An 18,707-nucleotide genomic window follows, 5' to 3' on the forward strand; every position below is an offset into this window, starting at 1 on the left:
CAGGTTCAGTTCGTGATCATTTTCCCGGCTACTCTCAACTCGTCAACAAAATGGCTGCAGAGCGTATAAAGAAAGTAGCAGGTCTCCTAAATTGCCCAGTGTGCTATGAAACGTACAAGAAGCCCAAATATCTTCCTTGTCATCACTCCTACTGTGAAGGATGTATGGAGAAAATACAAACAGGTTCTAATATCATTTGCCCAGAATGTAGAGAAACGAGTGTGGTACCAACAGGAGGTGTGAAGGAATTACCAAACAATTTCTTCATTAATCGTCTACTAGATGAAGTTGATCTGAAGCGTAAAGTTGAGGGAGAAGATGAGGCAAAATGTGACATGTGTGTCAAGGAAGGAAACGCAGTAGCTTTGTGTCTTGATTGTGTCACCTTCCTGTGTGAATATTGTCATGAAGTTCACAAGAATATGAAAGAATATCAAAGCCACAACATTACTGAGCTAGTCGAACTGCAGTCAAAGAAGAAACAAGTTGATGTTCGACCCAAAGCAAAGTCTTTGTTATGCCCTGACCACGATCTGGAGATGAATTTCTTCTGTGAGACATGTGACCAGCTTGTGTGTCATTACTGCACAACCAATGAGCACAATGGACATGTGCATAATTCTGTGAAGAAGATGACCAATAAGCATAGGAAGGAAATGGAGAAAATGATTGAACCAGTTGAGGAATTGATAAACAAATTGTCCACCTCACGTAAGAAGGTGATAGCTGCTGGGGAGAAGATTACATCACAGGCCACTGAAGTTGATCAACAGGTTGACTTGTATTATGATGAACTGCGCCGACAAATAGAGCAACAAAGAGAAGAGCTAAAGAACAAGTTAAGGGAGTTGTCAACTAACAAGAAAAAGGCAATCTCACTACAGTTGGAACAAATAGATTTTGCAGAAGCACAACTGTCGAGTATAAAGGAGCTGAATGATGCAGTGAAGAATGGATCAGACCAGGAAGCATTGTTCATGAAGAAACAAGTTGGAGATGATGTGAAGAGACTAACTAATTCATATAGCAAGTTGGAAACTGAACCAGTTGAGTTGCCGACAATGGAGTTTGTTCCTTCAAAGGAGTACAAAGAGTCATTTCCACAGTTTGGTCAACTGTTTGATGATGTTGCCATACCAGACAATTGTGAAGCCATTGATATTCCTGCACAACCACTTGTAGCTGGTAGCAAAATTGATTTTACCATCATCACTAAGAATCGTAACAATGAATGTTGTTCCAAGGGAGGTAGCCACATTGTTGTACAGGCACAATCAAGCAGGGGAGATGTTGTTCCAGTAGAAGTGAAGGATAACAATGATGGGAGCTACTGTGCATCTTTTGTAGCTAAACAAGTTGGTGAAGTGAAGCTGTCAATTACCATTGAAGAAGATCATATTAAAGGAAGCCCCTACACTATTATGGTATACCGAGATTACAAAACTGTGAACAAGCCCAGGAAGGTAGTAAATGATGATGGGAACATGATTAGTCCATGTGGCATTACATTTGGTAAGGATGGAGTGTGGGCGGTTACAGACCAAAGCAACCATTATGTATGCATATTTGACAGTCAAGACAGGTTGATCAGAAGATTTGGGCAAAGTGGAAATGGCAGTGGTCAATTCCGAAGTCCATGGGGAATATCATTTGATGCCAACAATCACTTGTATGTGGCTGATTACAGTAACCACAGGATACAGAAGTTTGATGTTAATGGTACATACTTGCTGCAGTTTGGATACTCTGGAACTGGCAATGGTCAACTACAGTATCCAATAGGTGTTGTAGTCCACAATGATAAAGTGTTTGTTACTGAAAATAACAATCGTCGTGTCTCAGTGTTCCACATCAATGGTCAATTCAGTCACATTATTGGATCAGGACAGTTTAGTAACCCCTGGGATGTGGTAGTCACTTCTAAGGATCAATTACTTGTTGCAGATTATGGCAACAATTGTATCTTCAGGTTTACACTTGATGGCACATACGTTGATAAGTTTGGTAATTATCACTTGAGCCAGCCTACTGCACTCACCAGTGATTTGTATGGCTTTATTCTTGTGTGTGAGAGTGGTAATCATTGTGTATCAGTTTTTGACAAAGATGGAGTGTTCATACATAGCTTTGGGTCCAGTGGTTCTGCTGAAGGTCAATTTTCTAATCCATATGGAATTGCTGTTAGTTTCAGCGATGATGTGTATGTTGCTGACATGAGCAACCAGAGGGTTCAGATATTTTAAACTAATATTTATAATTTTTGTTGACATGTTCTAGAAGATGTAAAGGAAAAAAATTGTGTTTTGTATAGTTTATTATTATATTATACCAATGTATTTTGCAAATACCAGTATACAATAATCATTATCAGAGGAAGGGGGGAAGTAGACATGAATTATTATGTATGTCACGAATTATTATGTATGTCACATTACTTGTAGTACTAAAATAAATCAAAATTTACACAGCATAAATACTGACTGTATTTATTCCGTCTGTTTAGGTGTTGGAACCAATAGTCAATAAATTCTACCTTGGCTCAACACAAAAATAGACCACAACCCTCAATAGTGAATAACATTAGTGATTTGAGGTTTGTTTTGCCGTTATAGGGAGTTTTTTAAAATAGTTCCAATACTGAATAAAGACAGGGTTAGAATAGGTAGTATTGGAACACTATTTTGCTGTGTTATGAGCTCTGAATGTGTATAGACATAAAAAAAAGTGATGAAATTTCAAATTAATAAAACTTATGTAAGTAATTATTAGTAGTAGAGCAGTTAAGCAAAAAAAACATTGCTCACTTTAATAAAAAAGCACCAAACTTGGTACAATGTTTGCTTGACTCATTAGATATGGTGCCATTTGATTACCAATCATATCATTCTGTGAATGCTATCCTACTAGGGACCTAGCCTGTGAGGAGGCTTAAAGCCTGTGAATACAGGGAGTCAGAAACATCATTCAAACATGTAGCTGAAACGTGAAGAATGCAGAAAAACATCCTAGACCCAGTGGTGACTTGAACCCCCACAATATGCAGTCTAGGCACATGCCAGAGGAGCTACAGCAGCTGGGATCTGAGATGTTGTCTGCATTCAACCTGTACTTAAACATCGACTTCTCACCAGCAAATAGTTTTATTCTATTGTGCTTCCTGAAAAATATAACCAATAAAAATGTATTAGAGAAGCCAGTAAAGTGTTCAATTGCAAAAGCAAATGATATGGAACTTTGAATCTTCATAGACAAGGGATGGTCATATCCAAAAACTGATCAAGGGAGGTGGTCATTAGCTAGCATGGACAGTCAATGTATATGAAGCCATAGACATGCAACAGTTTATTTGTGTGAACAGTTTATTTGTGTTACTGCATTTGCCAGGATTTTCTGATTGCACTTGCAAAATTGAAATACATTAATGCTATTTAGGATTCTGAACACTTGTATGGTTTCCAGACTACTTAGAAATGGGCTTATTTAATAAGGCAATGATTGTGACATGGCACCGTATCTCAAATGATTTGGCATACTGTACTCAACTTCCACAGAAAATTTGGTGCCTTTATCACAAAGTGAATGATTTCATAAAAATTTGTTACTTATATAGCCACTCTACTAAAGCCACCTGCCCTACCTCATGTGCCTGTGCCAGTGGACACTCTTTCACCATCGAGCATGCTTTCCATCTTTGGGGCACAATAAAGTGTGGGATGTAACTGCTATAGTCTGTCAGAAATTAACAATGTTGCTATGATCCTCACCTCCAGTTACTGCTTTCTGGGTGCTTCATTACTGAATTTTCCCATGCAGTGTTATATTTGATTTAGCTTGCAGCAGATAAGTTGTTATACTAGCCACCATGGTACATATCTTATATTCCACCTTCTTCTATAGAGTTGAACTAGTTGTAGGTACCACAAAATTTGATGTGGCAAATTTTCATATATAAGTGACTCATTGCTTAGAGAAAAATTTAATACAGCACATAGTGCCAAGCTGTGTTACGTATCTGTCTCATAATTTTTTCTAAAGCTAAGTATCTTTTCATTCAACTTTGTGGTTTTATCAACAGTAAATCTACTAACTTGTAGTACTTTTGAACTGTACTGTACTATATACCTGTACTTGTACTCAATACATTTGACATAACATTCTAAAGTACATACAGTATGTACTGCTTTCAAAATATATTATTCAGTCCTGGTAAGAGAACAAACTCTTTACATCAGAACTGAGATCAAGAGTTCACAGCCTTCTTTATGACCTCTACAATAACAAGTGATTCACAAACTATGTACTAAACCATTGTTACATCCTTTGGTAGAGATGTGATTAACCTATACTATGTAAACAATAATTAAAAACGTCACTACATTATGATAAAATGTGGACTTGTTCTCAATTGGTTTACGTGTTAACAGACTCAGGATAATTGGAAAGGAAAGCTGGTAGACTTCTATTCAATAGATAATCTCAATTAGCAGATTTACTTCTGTCGACTTACCACAGAAATATTATTGGGAAGTGTTAGTGATCAGGTGTGGAACTCATATAAGATTTATCAGAATTCTCAACAATTTTTGACGATTGCAAAAATCTGAACGCCTCTGGCCATTACAGTAACAGACACTTACAATGACTAATCAGTTTGTCAACAACTGAAGCATATGCACTTCTTGGCACATATACATCATGACTATAAAGACGTAACACTTCATGATCAACTTTTATTTCAACATGGTTGTAGCTAACAATTGTATAGTTATAGTTATAGTTATCCACTAATTGTGTATAGTTAATTGTAAAATCATTCATGTGAAATCATGGAATGAAACACAGTATCCATATAAATTAAAGAAAAATTTGGCAAGACTAACATTTGGCGCTTTACTTGAAATATGCATTTTGTGAGGTTTTACTTGGGCTAAAGGTAAGCTGTGGGTATGGCTGAATAGAAGTACGTATGGAATAACGACCAGATTTAAATTTGACAGTCTTGAAAATCACCAAATTAATTATTCCTCATCAAAATCCATCATGAGCTTAACAAGCACTAATTGTAATATGAAAACTTCTTCATATATTATTAGTTCCATTAAAGCAATGCTGCCAACAGTGCATAAAATTGTTTAGGAATTAGGAGAGTGTCAAACTACAGCCTGTACAAACTCACTACTACACAGTGATGGATACAGGAGGGTTGCAATGGTTTCAGCTGAAACACCTTCTGAAAATGGTGCGCATGCACACACCCCAAATTTATTGACAATTAGTGTGGGTGATAAAATCATCAGGAGTTATACATAGAGTATTATATTGGGACCTTTTCTAATGGCCAAACCATACTTTTGCATTTGAAATAAACGCCATTACAGTGCTTAAGTTAAGCGCCTCTAAAATAATTATCGTTTAATGAGTTCAAGTGCTGTATTGCTCCAAATCTTTCTACAAAAGCCTGGATGGTAAGATTCAACTGTTAAACAATGTTGCGGAGTGATTTTTACTGATTCATTGCTAGCTAGTTTAAGGGCGCTCTGTACAGTTCATTTGCGGCTCCCATGAAATTAACACACACTTTAGTCCAAACCCAACTGCTAATTTGCCAAGTTATAATTTTGCCCTTTAAACTAGAACTAGTCTTACAGTTTACACACTAAAGCCTTGATACTTTCATGATACACTATACAAAACTGTACAAGCTATTATGCGTTATTATTTTTGTCTTTTAGCTTCTCAATCATCAGATACTCAACTTCCGGTTTGACACTGCCACCAATCTTTCTTTTCACTTCCATGCTATTTGTCACCCGAAGTTGCTATCAAAAACTGCAAGTGCTCTTTTTTAGCAAAATTACTACAGTAACTCATCCAAAATTTTCATGCCTTTTGGGTGAAAAATGACAGGCTAGTTCTATTTAAACATAAGGGTGTAGAATAGCAAGAGGTGTGCCTGTTTCCTAACACACAGGTGCTAAAAATTCAGTAATAAGCCACAGGCTAATTAACGACCATAATATTTCCATCATTGTAAAAGATAACCTATTTCGCCACGTGACTTGGGAAGCCTTACGCAAACTGTGCAGAGCACCCTTAAGCTATACACGCTATAGATCTATGTAGCTATAGCTATAGGCCATTGAACTAAATTAACATTCACCCCATATAGCTATACACTTCTCAGCCTATGATCACAGTTATTGAATACTTCCTAAACCTGAACCACAATCGGACAATTTCTAGATTTGCCACTGCTACAAGTTCACTTTTGACCGTATGTACACCTCTACTGATGATAGAGGACTGTTGACAAGGTTGAACCCTTTATTCTGAGAGCTAGGTATCTTAAATTTTAGTATATCCCCCACATAAATACAATACAAATAGCATCCAAATGTTCAAATTTATAACTTTTACAAATCATTTGATTGTTTACATCAAGCTAGCTTTTTTGTTTCAATTTCTTTGGATTTACAGGAGGTGAACTAATTGTCTCAATATAAATATCATATTGTTGGTCTACTCCGAAATAACAGTCACTAATCAAATATACCGTGTAAATTCTTCTTTCAGGTAAATGGGAAGCAGTAAATGATAAAGAACAGTAGGATTTTGTTCTCAACTGGCCAAGTCTCTTCAGTGCTACCAGTTCCCCAGTGTCTGTAATGCCGAGAATGACCCACCAGCCTTCATCCTTAGGTTTAGGAAATTTGGGAGCATAGCCTTTCTGATCACTCTGAGTAAAAAACAACAAAACTGACTTTTACTACACATCAGCTATAAATACAGTATGTACTGTATGGAAGTAAAACAATCAAAATTGGTCAACAAATGTTGGAAAGTGAATTAGCTTAGTGAATCTAAGGAAATTTCCCAAACTATAGTATGTTCACATTGAGCTGAACCCTCAAAAACATTTAATAACTCATGGATGCAATTACACACGATCTTGAAATTTGGCTTATTTGTAGTACTGCTTGACCCGCTAAAAATATTTCAAAATCTTGTTGTTCAAATGTTAGACATAATATTTATGGTCAATCAAAATTTTCACAATACATTTCCTATAGGGAAGCCGTATAAGTACAGTGCCCAATACAGCCCTTTCCCGAACTTGTAATGGAGTCAAACCGTACGTGTCTGTTGTTGACACCTTTGCTGTTACCAATAATCATCTGGTTGGCTGAAATGTTAATTCTGTTGAGAAAAAATCCACATTTAATTTTTAGCCGTTTTTCAGGATTCAGCTCAATGTGAACATACTATAGTGTATATTGTTCAATATTGGCAAATTCATCAAACCTTTATCCTTAATTTGCATGCTAATTCGCCAAACAATTGTCAGTTATGGTATGTACTGGCTTGCCAAAAAACGGATTGATGTGATAATCCCAGCACCTTAAGTAAGCCATGTACTGGACAGTATAGTGGGGAAATATCAGGGACTCTGCCACTCATACCTGTCTCTGCTGCATGGATTGTAGGTAAGTGACTAGTGATTCTATGTGTTTACTGGCTACTGACTTGAAATACTGCTTGATACTGTTCACCTTTCATGATTGTAGCAAATTTTGTCAACTGTTTATGGGAGACCAGTATAACAGGTAAATTTTGCATGCCTTTTTAAAATATTCTAATCAGGCCACTCGTGTCAAAATTAATTCCCAAGACCTGCATTTAATTTTATTTCATATGAGGTTTTTACAGGGATGTATAGTTTCACTCACCTTGAAATGATTTATCCTGGATAGCTCTACTTTTGCTACACATTCCATTCCAAGTGGTACCTTCAACCACACCTTCTCATTGAGCCCCACTCCTCCACTTGCTGCAGCAGCAGGCTGTTGTAACATGTTATCTTCCCAACCAATACTCCATCTTAATGAGACTATTGGCAATCTCTTAACAACTGCAGTAACCTATAACAATGTACTTGTTACACAGTGACAATATATATATAGTTAAAGCACCGCTGCGTGTGTGTATGGAAAATACAGCACAAGGAGGCGTGTTGAGAGGCTAATACAGCACGAGGTGAAGCCGAGTGCTGTATTTGCCTCGAGACACCCCTTGAGTATCGTATTTTTCATACACACAAGCATAGGCGGTGCTTTAAGTGTTATATTATACTTCCTGGTCATCTGGTTTGGGGTGATTTTCTCTAGTACTCAAACCGCTGCAATTTTCGGTGTTCAGGATATCAGTAAGTTTTCAACTAATCTATTTCTAGTCGTAGAACGAACTAATTATAATAGGATTAGTTTGGCTAGTTTTAGCGATTTACAATATGTCACGCACGTGATGAATCGTGCTGTCTTAGTGGAGTCATGTTTAAAAAGCTTCATGATCAGACAATCAGTAAGTGTTTATACACTCTATTTCTAGCCGTAGAATGAAATCGTAGGATTAGTTTGGCTGGTTTTAGTGATTTACAGTGTGTTGTTTACATACATTCCTTAAATAAATTCTCCGCATAACTGCTCTGTATTTGCCCAATTAAGTGCATAACTGTTCTGTATGACTCATACAGTACAGTTATGCAGCTGATTAGTACTGTATGGACAATACGATACGCGGCATCGCTTTGATCCTCCCACGCAAAGTACAATATAACTGTATAGAGGAAGAAATAGTGGTTGAAAATGCCAAAAGCAATTGCTAACACTAAGCTTTAACATTAAAGAAATATCAAAGCCATTAAACTCTATGATATATTGTTAACTTCCCATCATTGAGGACTGCAACTTCCTTTTAAGTAGTACTCAGTACATAACAGATACCTCTTTGCTTTTCTCTGCTGTTAAACTTCCCTTGAGAGTGTATTCAATGAATTTGTTCTCTTGTGCACACACAGCCATAAGTTGAGGGAGACACTCCACACCATCAACTCCATATTGCTTCTTCTTCTTGCTTCTCTTTACAGCAGCATTTAGTTGAGCATGGTCATCACATGACATGTGTGGTAGACAAGACAAGTCACTATCATAGTACCAACAACCTTGTACCACCATCTGAACTAGTACTGTGGTGTGTAGTACTGTAGCCAGCCATCCCTCACTGGCTGATATGTCAATCATTGCCTATACATGGTTATATGCCACACATACACACACATATGCACACTTATATACTCATACTGTAAATACAGGCATGTACACACACCTATACCAGTGTGTAGACTCAGTACAGCATTACAATTGTCCAGTGGCTACAGACATCTATTGTCTGTGCTAATAAGTGCTACCAAAACTCGATTGCGGTGTCAGTAAGTGCCACTTTAAGCTACTGACACTGACCAAGCACTCAAGCATCAAGCACACTAGTTGTATGAGGGTAAGTTTTTGATGAGTTCAAGGTAAGCTAGGGTTGGAGAGAGTGAAGCAACTGTCCCAGCGAAGCTGGGCCTACCTCAAAAACAAAACTAAAGACATCATTATGCTTAACAGGCAAACTTTAGTGGTAGCGTTAGGAATAGGGTTGGTTGATTACTTCACTGGTCTTCTGAAATGTAACATTCTTTTTGACTCGCATGCGCATTTATAAGGTAACTAAGTTTTTGCTGGTCAGTGTCAAATGCTTGAGATGGTGCATTGACACCGACAATCGGTGTCAATAGCCTCTGCCTTACAATTACGTAAAAATAAAATTGTTATAGACACTTGGACTAACTTGAAGGATTCTCAATGCTTGATCTAGTACAGATTTAGTATCAGTAACATAGTCAGCTATTGGTAGAGGAGTTGATGAGAAGTGTGCTTGCAATAAGAGATGTGTCTTTGTGTGGGGACTGTCACATGCATCTGGGCTGACTGAAATTGGTAACTTTTCAGCAAGTGATCTGTTAACAACACAAACGGCACATATCAGTACAGCATGTAATTTGATATTGGTACACTGCACCAGGAGCTCATCAAATCCTATCAACAAGGGAGCATATAACTCCATACATAGAGAAATTCAAACATGGCTGCCATGTACTATGAAAAATAACTATTAAAATTCCTTATTATACTGAGAAGTACATAATGTTATTAGCATGATGAAGCAAAGTTATGGAAATGAAGTTGAATGGCATGACAGAAGAATGTTAGCACAGACAGGTCAGGACAGCCTTTCTACATTTGCTAGTGATATGAAATTACTCTGGTGGACTATTCCAAGTTGTTCCTTTGACTCAACGGCCTTACTATCAAAACAGCTTTGCTGCCTTCACACAAAATGATGAAGTAGCGGCCCATTCTGTGTATCCCTGTTGTGCATAAGAATGATGTAACTTATGTTATACATCACTAACACAAGATGCCATGTTTGAATTTTGTCTAATGTTAGCAGTGTAAGGAGTTGCCTGCTCCCTCATCCATAGGATTCGATGCACTCCTGGTTGTACATGCAATATGTGTGGTTGCAATATACTGCCTTTCTTTACAAACACTTACTTGTTCATTAAGTCTTCATTATGTCTCACTGGCAAATCTCTGTACTCTGCAGAGTCCTACATAATGTGAAAACATAATTATTGCATCTCAATTATTGTGTTAAAAACAGAAACAGTCGACCATAAGAATTTGTAACCCAGAAAATAAATACGAGGATATTTTGATGACTTGCTAACCACATAATTTTGCTTAAAACACATGTACAATATGTAGTTTTAAAACTGTCCATCTTACAGTCAATATTTCCATCAGATTCTCTACAATACTAGTAGATGATAGTCGATCTCTGAACATCCTCACAGTAGTGTGATGAAGGTAGTAGTAAGATGCCACACAACCACACAATAATGGAGACAAGCTGTGACCATCCTACAGAAGACACAAAAAAACCTCAAAAATACTGTTACATACACACACAACGAAAAGCATGAATTATTTTCTTCTTACTTCATCAACTTGTACGCAGTAAGACAAAGAGAGATCTGAGATAATTTTCTCAACAATGTTGGATAAGAATTTGTTGATTGAATCATTGGACACAGCTTCTAAACTATAATAGCTACAAAAAATATAAACACAATATCACACAGTTCAACAAAGTAGTATACGTACGAATACCTTGGATTTCTGACAAGTCTCCTAAAGAAATAAGTCCAAGTGATATAGTCCATTGCATCTTGTGTGCTATTAATTGTGCCAGCTACTATTTCTGCATTGAGATGGTCACTGATAACTGCAAGTAAACTGTGTTTGAAACAGTCAAGTGACGTTATTTTAGTAAAATATTACAAAACATACTTTGATTCTACTGGGAATGGTTCATAGAGAAATTTCTTGTAGAAATGTTTCTTAACATCATGGACAAATATTACAGCTACTCCCTGATTGTCAAACTGTGGTCTGCCAGCTCTTCCCATCATCTGCAACACATCAGTGACGGGGTAGTCCACATATTGTTTGCTAGCTCCATCATAATATTCTGTTCCTTTGACAACCACCAAGTGGGCGGGAAAGTTTACACCCCAAGCCAATGTACTGGTTGCCACTAAAACCTACAGTAAAACAATTTGTGACAGCACTAGATGATAACAATTCTACGGATACCTGTATTTTGGTATTAACAAATAGTTCTTCTACAATTTTGCGGTCTCGTTCCCTCAGACCAGCATGATGAATGGCTATGCCAAATGCAAGAGTGAACTTCAGATTAGAATCGGTTACTTGACTGGTTAACTGTTCCAACTAAACAAAAACAGGTATGAATAAATACTAGAACAAGTGTACATCAGACGTACTAGTACATAGATTATTAAACGTGTCTAAATCAAAAGACATCACAATGAACACACACACACACACACACACACACACACACACACACAAACGAACCACAATTGTGAACCAATGCTTACTTCGTGTTCTGAAGTGTGTACCCACTGTTTGGGGCTGTCATGCGTTGCTAGAAAGGTTATCAAGTCCATGGCAGTTAGACGGGTTTGTCGACGTGATGACACAAACACTAGTGTTGGCTTGTATGGTGAGTGAGTACAGATAGCCTGGAAGAGTGGCTTGTTCATTGTAGCCATCCGAGGACAGTAGTGCTTGCCAGGAAAACCATGTATATGTACTTCTAGTGGTACAGGTCTCACTACTGGCCTGAAGTTAAACAGTCCTCCCTACATAATAGTACATGTTGAAATTGTTTACCATAAAAGATGGAATTTTACCTGAGATATTCCCAGCCAGTCAGCAAGATCTCTGGCATTAGCTAAAGCAGTTGAAAGGCCTACAACTCTCACTTTTCTCTCCGTGTGTGATGAGATAAAGTTAGTACGAGATACTATCACTTCTAGAACAGGTCCACGGTCATCACCGAGAAGATGAATTTCATCAATCACCAACAAGGCTACTGATCTCACATATGAACGATTCTGCCAACTACGAGAAATGCCATCCCACTTCTCAGGAGTTGTTACTATAACATCAGCATTAGCAATGGCTCGTATGTCAGGAGAGACATCTCCAGTCAGCTCAACAACTCTATAGATTACATGGTATTTAAAAAGTTGCCAGGGTTAACATGTACAAGGGCTCACTTTTTCCCAAGCTTTTGCTCAAATCGAACCTTCCAGTCAGCAATTCTTTCTCTTACCAGAGCCTTCAATGGAGCTATATACACTGACTACATTGAAAAAAATGTACAATAAGTACTTTAGAAATGTGGTAAGATGTGGGGACAAACTAACATACACTCTTCTTATAATAGAAGTGTAATTCAATCAACGTATCTACATACCTTTTTACCAGGATATTCTCTAAATATCCTAAACATGGCCAGCTCAGCTGCTACAGTCTTTCCACTACCAGTGGGTGCCCCTAACAACACATTACCATCACTGTGGTATAGAGTATGGAATATCTGCGTCTGTATTGGGTTGAAGTATGAAAATTTATAAAGTGACTGCAACTTTGAATCTTGCATAGCAGTAGTAGGTAGTGGCCTGAGATCCAGCAGATTTGTGTGTGGGGCATGAAGTTCTGGTAAGATGAGATGTTGAAATGAAATTGACTCAACAGTCTCTGCTCCTAACCATCGATCTGATACAGCCTTCACATAGTACTGTGGTGGTAACTGTTGTTCAAATATTGGAATAGTAAATAACAAATGTTGAGGTTCTTTGGCTTTAACCTGCAACAAATAGTGTACAAGAAAGTGCAAGGAAATACATGTAATAAAACTACGGTATGTAAAACATATAAATACTCTAATACGTACAAATATATGGCCACAAACCGCGTCAATTTACAGGTGTACAGTATCTAAGTAACAAAACAGCCTCACAATCTCAATAATCTATATTAGTGTATAATTTCAGCTTAATGGTATACACACAACTTTACATGTTTCTTGTGCAGCATAAAGAATTCACTGTGGTAGATGTGGTTGGTGTTCGGATCTTCTAACCATATCCACCACCCTTCAGCAACATTGCCATGGAGACGATCATCCCATTCAAATGCCGGAGTAACTGTCAGATTAACACGTAGTACAGTACGTGTGATTGGCTGGATGGTTGCTGAGAGCTCCACAGTAGGAAAAGAGTTGACACAACGATGTACACGATCACCCATACTGGGGTGACGTAGTACACCACCTGTGTATGTATATGTATGTAAACAACAGAAGTTGAAACACAGATAATACAAGAACTTGTATCAGCTATGGCTTGATTTACTACAAGTACGGATTTATACTATTATCTTCTTTAAAAGCAGAAACTGAAGTTTTGTAGTAGAAATATTCTACATACAGTTCTAACAAGGTCAACAGTTGTGGAGTGATCCATGCTAGATACTCTTTAGCTGTGGCCCATAACAAGTCAGTTGCCAGTACAAACTCCTTTTCAGAGTCACAGCTCACAAATGATGCAACCATCATTTCATTGGGGCATCGTGTGACACACCACGAAGGAGAAAAAGTGAATGTAAGACTAAACATGATGACATGCAAAGGTAGCTATTTCAAACGTAGAATGTAAAATTCCTAATTTCTCCTTATACTTGTTCGTTTACTTTTAATAACATTACTATGACTGGTGAACCTGTGCATACTGCATTAACAGAAAGGATGGTGCCAGAATTAATGTTTCGTCCGAACGCGTGCTCCAGCTATCAATTACTGACTCAAAAGTGAAGTGGCCATTACGCCTCACTTTCACCTATTTTCAGCCCATTACACAGCATCACAACAGTATTAGAAGTTCCTCTGCAATCAAACTAGTCACCATGGAAAATATGGACGATTCCCATTTACAAACATAAGGAAACCATGCATTGTGTTACTGTGAATCAACACCTTGGGTTGTCAGTAAAACCAAATGGGACACAAGGGAGGATAAAGGCAAGTCCATGATACATACATTGTGTGTACTGCAGTATGTCAAAAAGCACGTCTCAGGACGAAGCAATGTCAAAAAGTAAAAAATCAAGCCCGTAGCTTTAGCTGTTATCAAGTTACACTTGCCTGAAGGTATCAGGCAGGCAGTTAGTCAGTAGAAAATTCCATTGAATAAAAAATTACAAAAAGCATTTAGGGTTGTACTGAAGGCACTTTTGGGCTTGGTTATACCTAACCAATACTGCCAAGGCACCAGGGATGGTGGTTTTGGGGTGACATTTTTGGCCAGAAAAACTCAAACTTCCATGATCCCTAATAATACAGTACTACCATACTGTATTGGTCCCCAGACCACTGTTTATACAATCCGTGGCTGACACTCTTAAAGAGAATTTAAACCACACCCCACAATATAAACCACATCCTAAATGAAATGTAACTGTGTCTAGATCACATCCCATTTTCAATCATATAACATATAGTTTCAATTTGGTGACCTAACTTAATGTAATATACATCGTAAACATGTGACCTGCACACAGTTGAGTGGCGTAAAACTAGTAACCGTAGTATTATACTTTCAGAAGGATAGAATAAATTTGTTAGCTCACTTGTTGATTCTACTTGTGAGTAGTTTGGTTTGCTGGTCACAAGAATGTAACACCAATGAAGAGGTTTATGAAGAAGTTGACAGACTTTCCTCTTGTAAGGAGATACTAGACAAGTATTCTGCTACCCCTTCTGGTTACTACTATCTAAAGACATCTAAAGTCTACTGTGACATGGATACTGAACATTGTGGTAGTAAGGGATGGACAAGAGTGGCTCATGTTGACATGTCCAACAAGTTACAATCATGTCCTGGTAACCTCAACCTCATCACAAGCCCCATACGTACCTGTGGAGGTCTGACCAAGGGCACCCTTGGATGTGCTAGTGCCAAGTTCTCTACTCATGGAATAAGCAAAAATAAAGTGTGTGGTAGGGTGAGAGGATATCAAGTTGGACGACCCAATGGTTTTGGTCCTTATGTAAGCGATCAAACCCGCCTTGCCTAGATAATGGATGGAGTATTGATTTCTCATGGCATAACACAGAAACATATTTGGGCCTATGCAACTGGCTTTGAAAGAAAACCATTAGAAGCATTTAACATTGGTAGTTACAATATTTTTTGTCCATGTGCTGACCACAGGTTCAATGGTACAGTTCCACCATTCATAGGAAATGATTATTATTGTGATAGTGGAGTTGATAGTAACCCACAGCTAAATATCTTCTACACTACACCATTATGGACTGGTAAAGGATGCACTCCACCCAACTTCTGTTGCTCACACAGTGGGTTGCCATGGTTCTTAGACATTACCTGTTCCAACTACTGACTACATTGAGATACGTAACTGTCATAATAATATTTTGGGAGAAGACACTGCTGTGGAACTGATTGAACTATTTATACAGTGAAAGCTTATAAATGATTGACTATTAGTTGCTGGTTAACATTTAAGAGACACGTGTACTGAGTTTTGCATACTACACATACAGTATATGTACATATTATTGCAGCTGCATAGCTATGTATGTGTTCACTGCTTTTGTAGATAATGTACTTAGTGCAAAATACTGTAGTATGTAGCTGCATCACCATGGTTGGCAAGCCACATACACGTTTCCTCTTGGCTCTCTTAACTATTTAGAATTCAGTAATTGTAGTGGTAAAAATTATTATGACTGGTGAACCTGCGCATACCGAATTAGAAGAAAACCAGGCTTATAGCTTTCATCTGAAACTATCAATTACCAGAATAGCAAAGTGGCCATTATGCTTCATCTACAGCTGTGTTCAACTCGTTACACAGCGTTACAAAAACACTACAAGAAGGATCTCTGCAATCAAATTACAATATTCGAGTTGCCAAATGATATGCATTTAATTTCACTCCTCAGTCCCACACTGATACGTATGTACTATGTAGGTGCTTTGGATGCCAAGTAACTCTATAAACTACACTGTAAAAGTCACCAACTGGATTCATCCATACCATCCAATAGGGCTGGGACGAAGCTTCGAATACTTCGTGGGTTCGAAGGTAAAGTAAACTTCGAATTATAAAAGTATCCTTTGAAGCTTCGTAATGCACTCATAGTCTACGAAAGAACTATAAATAAGCGTTGTTACTTTATTGCAGCTGCTTATTCCTCTTGCGTGATCAATGTTTGTCTCTTCACGATCGATCTTTGTGTGTCACGCCCACTTTTAAACTGTTACAGTTCAGCTTGCTACCATAGTTGCAGCCTTAAAACACCTTATAAAGTGATAGATAATGCATGGAAAGCGTACTTTTAGCCATTACTTTGTGTTTGCCTGTGCATGATTACAGTATAGTGGACACGTCCATTTGCAATTGATCGATTGCATCAATCATTACTGCTGCTATGCACTTTCCAAATGCTTACAAACTTATTAAATAGGATTAGAAAAATAAAACTTAAGAAGGATGTGCATAAATACAAGAAAACCTGTAACTTGAAAGCTAATACCGAAGCTTAGAATGTTTGAACATTTTATTAACGAATATTCGAAGGTAAATTTCAATATTCGTCCCAGCCCTACATCCAACTCAGTCTACAACATGACCTTCAATAAACATCAACATGTCACTAGAACTACTCAGCTATTTGCTCAGCCACCTAGATGTCATCTTCTTTTATTCAGCATTTTTTTCGATTTAAAGCAATTCACTGGTGGAATGCAGTACCTTATGATATTTTGACTTCACCAACCTTCAAAGACGATTTATTTATATATATGTGTTAATTTTGATTTATATAGTAATTTGTGTGTGTAATAGTTTGTGTGCTTATGTTGTAATTGTTTGGTTGTACATGTGTTAATGTATGTGTTCTGTTGTATTTAATTTTTGTATGTATGTATGTATGTACGTATGTTGTGTCTTTGCTCCTCTGCCAAGGAAGAACGGCATTGCCGACTGGTTTGAGGTAAAATTCAAAATCAATCAATCAATCAATCACTTTCTTAGAGTTTATGCAATTATAAATACATGCATATACCCGTGTGAAAATGTCACACTGGTTCTTCACTTACCAATTTCACTAGCAGACATTTCTCTGAGGCGGTCCATCTTAAATTTAGACAACCTGTTAATAGTTTCAAACTTCAAGTTAGGGAACTGGCTTAGTGGATGATCAAAATTCCACAGTCGCCGATCAACACATTTACTGAGAGTCAATAGTCGTGATGCCATTAATGACCAGTTCTTGCGGATAGCCATTTCAAACAGTGCCCTGATAATTCTTGCACTATTCTGTATAGAAATATAGTGAATTAGTAAACTAAGAAATTCTTCCAAAACAAGAAGATTTGTATCTTGTACTAACATTATACACATTTACAAACTTTACAGTACATACAGCAAACCGAAAGCCTCCAGCAACCATGTTTGAACACAGCTATTGCCTCCCAGCAAACCAATACTGGGATGCTTGTGCAATATAAGTAAGTTTCTAACAACAAGAATAACAGCAACTTGGCATCATGGAGCATCAAACCTGGAACATTGCCATTACCAGGTCAGTGCCCCAACCACTTGGCTATTGTGCTACACTACCACACATATACATACAGACTGCAATTGTCATCATTTATGGTCTAATGTTGAGATGAACGCAATTCTGGAATTTTATGATATACTGCACGAGCATGGGAAATACTGTAGGTATTCACAGAAACAAAAAGTTATAAAACAAGGGGAGATTGCCTATAGCTCCAGTACACACTTAACTATAATTGTTACTTCAGTCCTATTAATAGTATAGCCACAACTATAGTCAAGTTTATGCTTAACTGAAGGTATCAATCAGTCAGTTACTACAAAATTAATAAATAAAATTCCATAGAAACTTGTTGGAAGCTTTTGGGTTGTTCTGAAGACACATTTAGGTTTGATTATATCTATCCAAAACTGCCAAACTGTCAGGCAGGAAAAGTGAGGCTGGTTCTTGAGTGATATTTTGGGCAGGAAAGCCCAAACCTTCTAATACAGCACTACCATACTCACACCATACAGGTACAACATATCAAATTAGGACATGAAGGTTACCATTTGTTGGTTGGCTTAATTACCTGGGCACAGTAAGCTTGATCAGATACAAGAGAAAAACTCTCCACAAACTCTCTACAGACATAAGCTTGTATCAATACGTTGACTTTGCCATAACTGTTCTCAACACCTCCTGCCACAGGCAATGGACAATTGTCACAATGTGAACCAAGCTCTGATATCTCATCTTCTCTAACCTAAAAATAGGACAGGTTACATGAGTGATGACAGTTATTGTATGCATTGTAA

The 18,707-nt window shown here is 37.6% G+C and overlaps 2 protein-coding genes across 2 annotated transcripts in view; one reads left to right on the forward strand and one right to left on the reverse strand.

Moving 5' to 3' along the window:
• LOC136259250 (tripartite motif-containing protein 2-like) lies at positions 1-2,243 on the forward strand. Its single transcript, XM_066052739.1, has one exon. It carries the CDS (start codon positions 51-53, stop codon positions 2,241-2,243), a length of 2,193 nt encoding a protein of 730 aa, XP_065908811.1. The 5' UTR covers positions 1-50.
• Positions 2,244-6,378: 4,135 nt separating this feature from the next.
• The window catches only part of LOC136258643 (activating signal cointegrator 1 complex subunit 3-like), a 42,261-nt gene continuing 29,932 nt past the window's right edge, over positions 6,379-18,707 (reverse strand). The window contains exons 18-34 of the mRNA XM_066051981.1: positions 18,482-18,655; positions 17,444-17,663; positions 13,338-13,591; positions 12,733-13,125; positions 12,533-12,618; positions 12,164-12,476; positions 11,849-12,112; positions 11,541-11,678; positions 11,235-11,488; positions 11,055-11,180; positions 10,884-10,995; positions 10,671-10,805; positions 10,437-10,492; positions 9,670-9,838; positions 8,781-9,080; positions 7,728-7,919; positions 6,379-6,736 (exon numbers count right to left, since the gene is read on the reverse strand). Of these exons, the coding sequence (XP_065908053.1) occupies positions 6,443-6,736; positions 7,728-7,919; positions 8,781-9,080; positions 9,670-9,838; positions 10,437-10,492; positions 10,671-10,805; positions 10,884-10,995; positions 11,055-11,180; positions 11,235-11,488; positions 11,541-11,678; positions 11,849-12,112; positions 12,164-12,476; positions 12,533-12,618; positions 12,733-13,125; positions 13,338-13,591; positions 17,444-17,663; positions 18,482-18,655 (3,480 nt within the window). The 3' untranslated portion in view covers positions 6,379-6,442. The remainder of the gene's footprint in view (positions 6,737-7,727; positions 7,920-8,780; positions 9,081-9,669; positions 9,839-10,436; positions 10,493-10,670; positions 10,806-10,883; positions 10,996-11,054; positions 11,181-11,234; positions 11,489-11,540; positions 11,679-11,848; positions 12,113-12,163; positions 12,477-12,532; positions 12,619-12,732; positions 13,126-13,337; positions 13,592-17,443; positions 17,664-18,481; positions 18,656-18,707) is intronic.

The sequence above is a fragment of the Dysidea avara genome, chromosome 6 (assembly GCF_963678975.1).
Source record: "Dysidea avara chromosome 6, odDysAvar1.4, whole genome shotgun sequence".
Classification (NCBI taxonomy): domain Eukaryota; kingdom Metazoa; phylum Porifera; class Demospongiae; order Dictyoceratida; family Dysideidae; genus Dysidea; species Dysidea avara.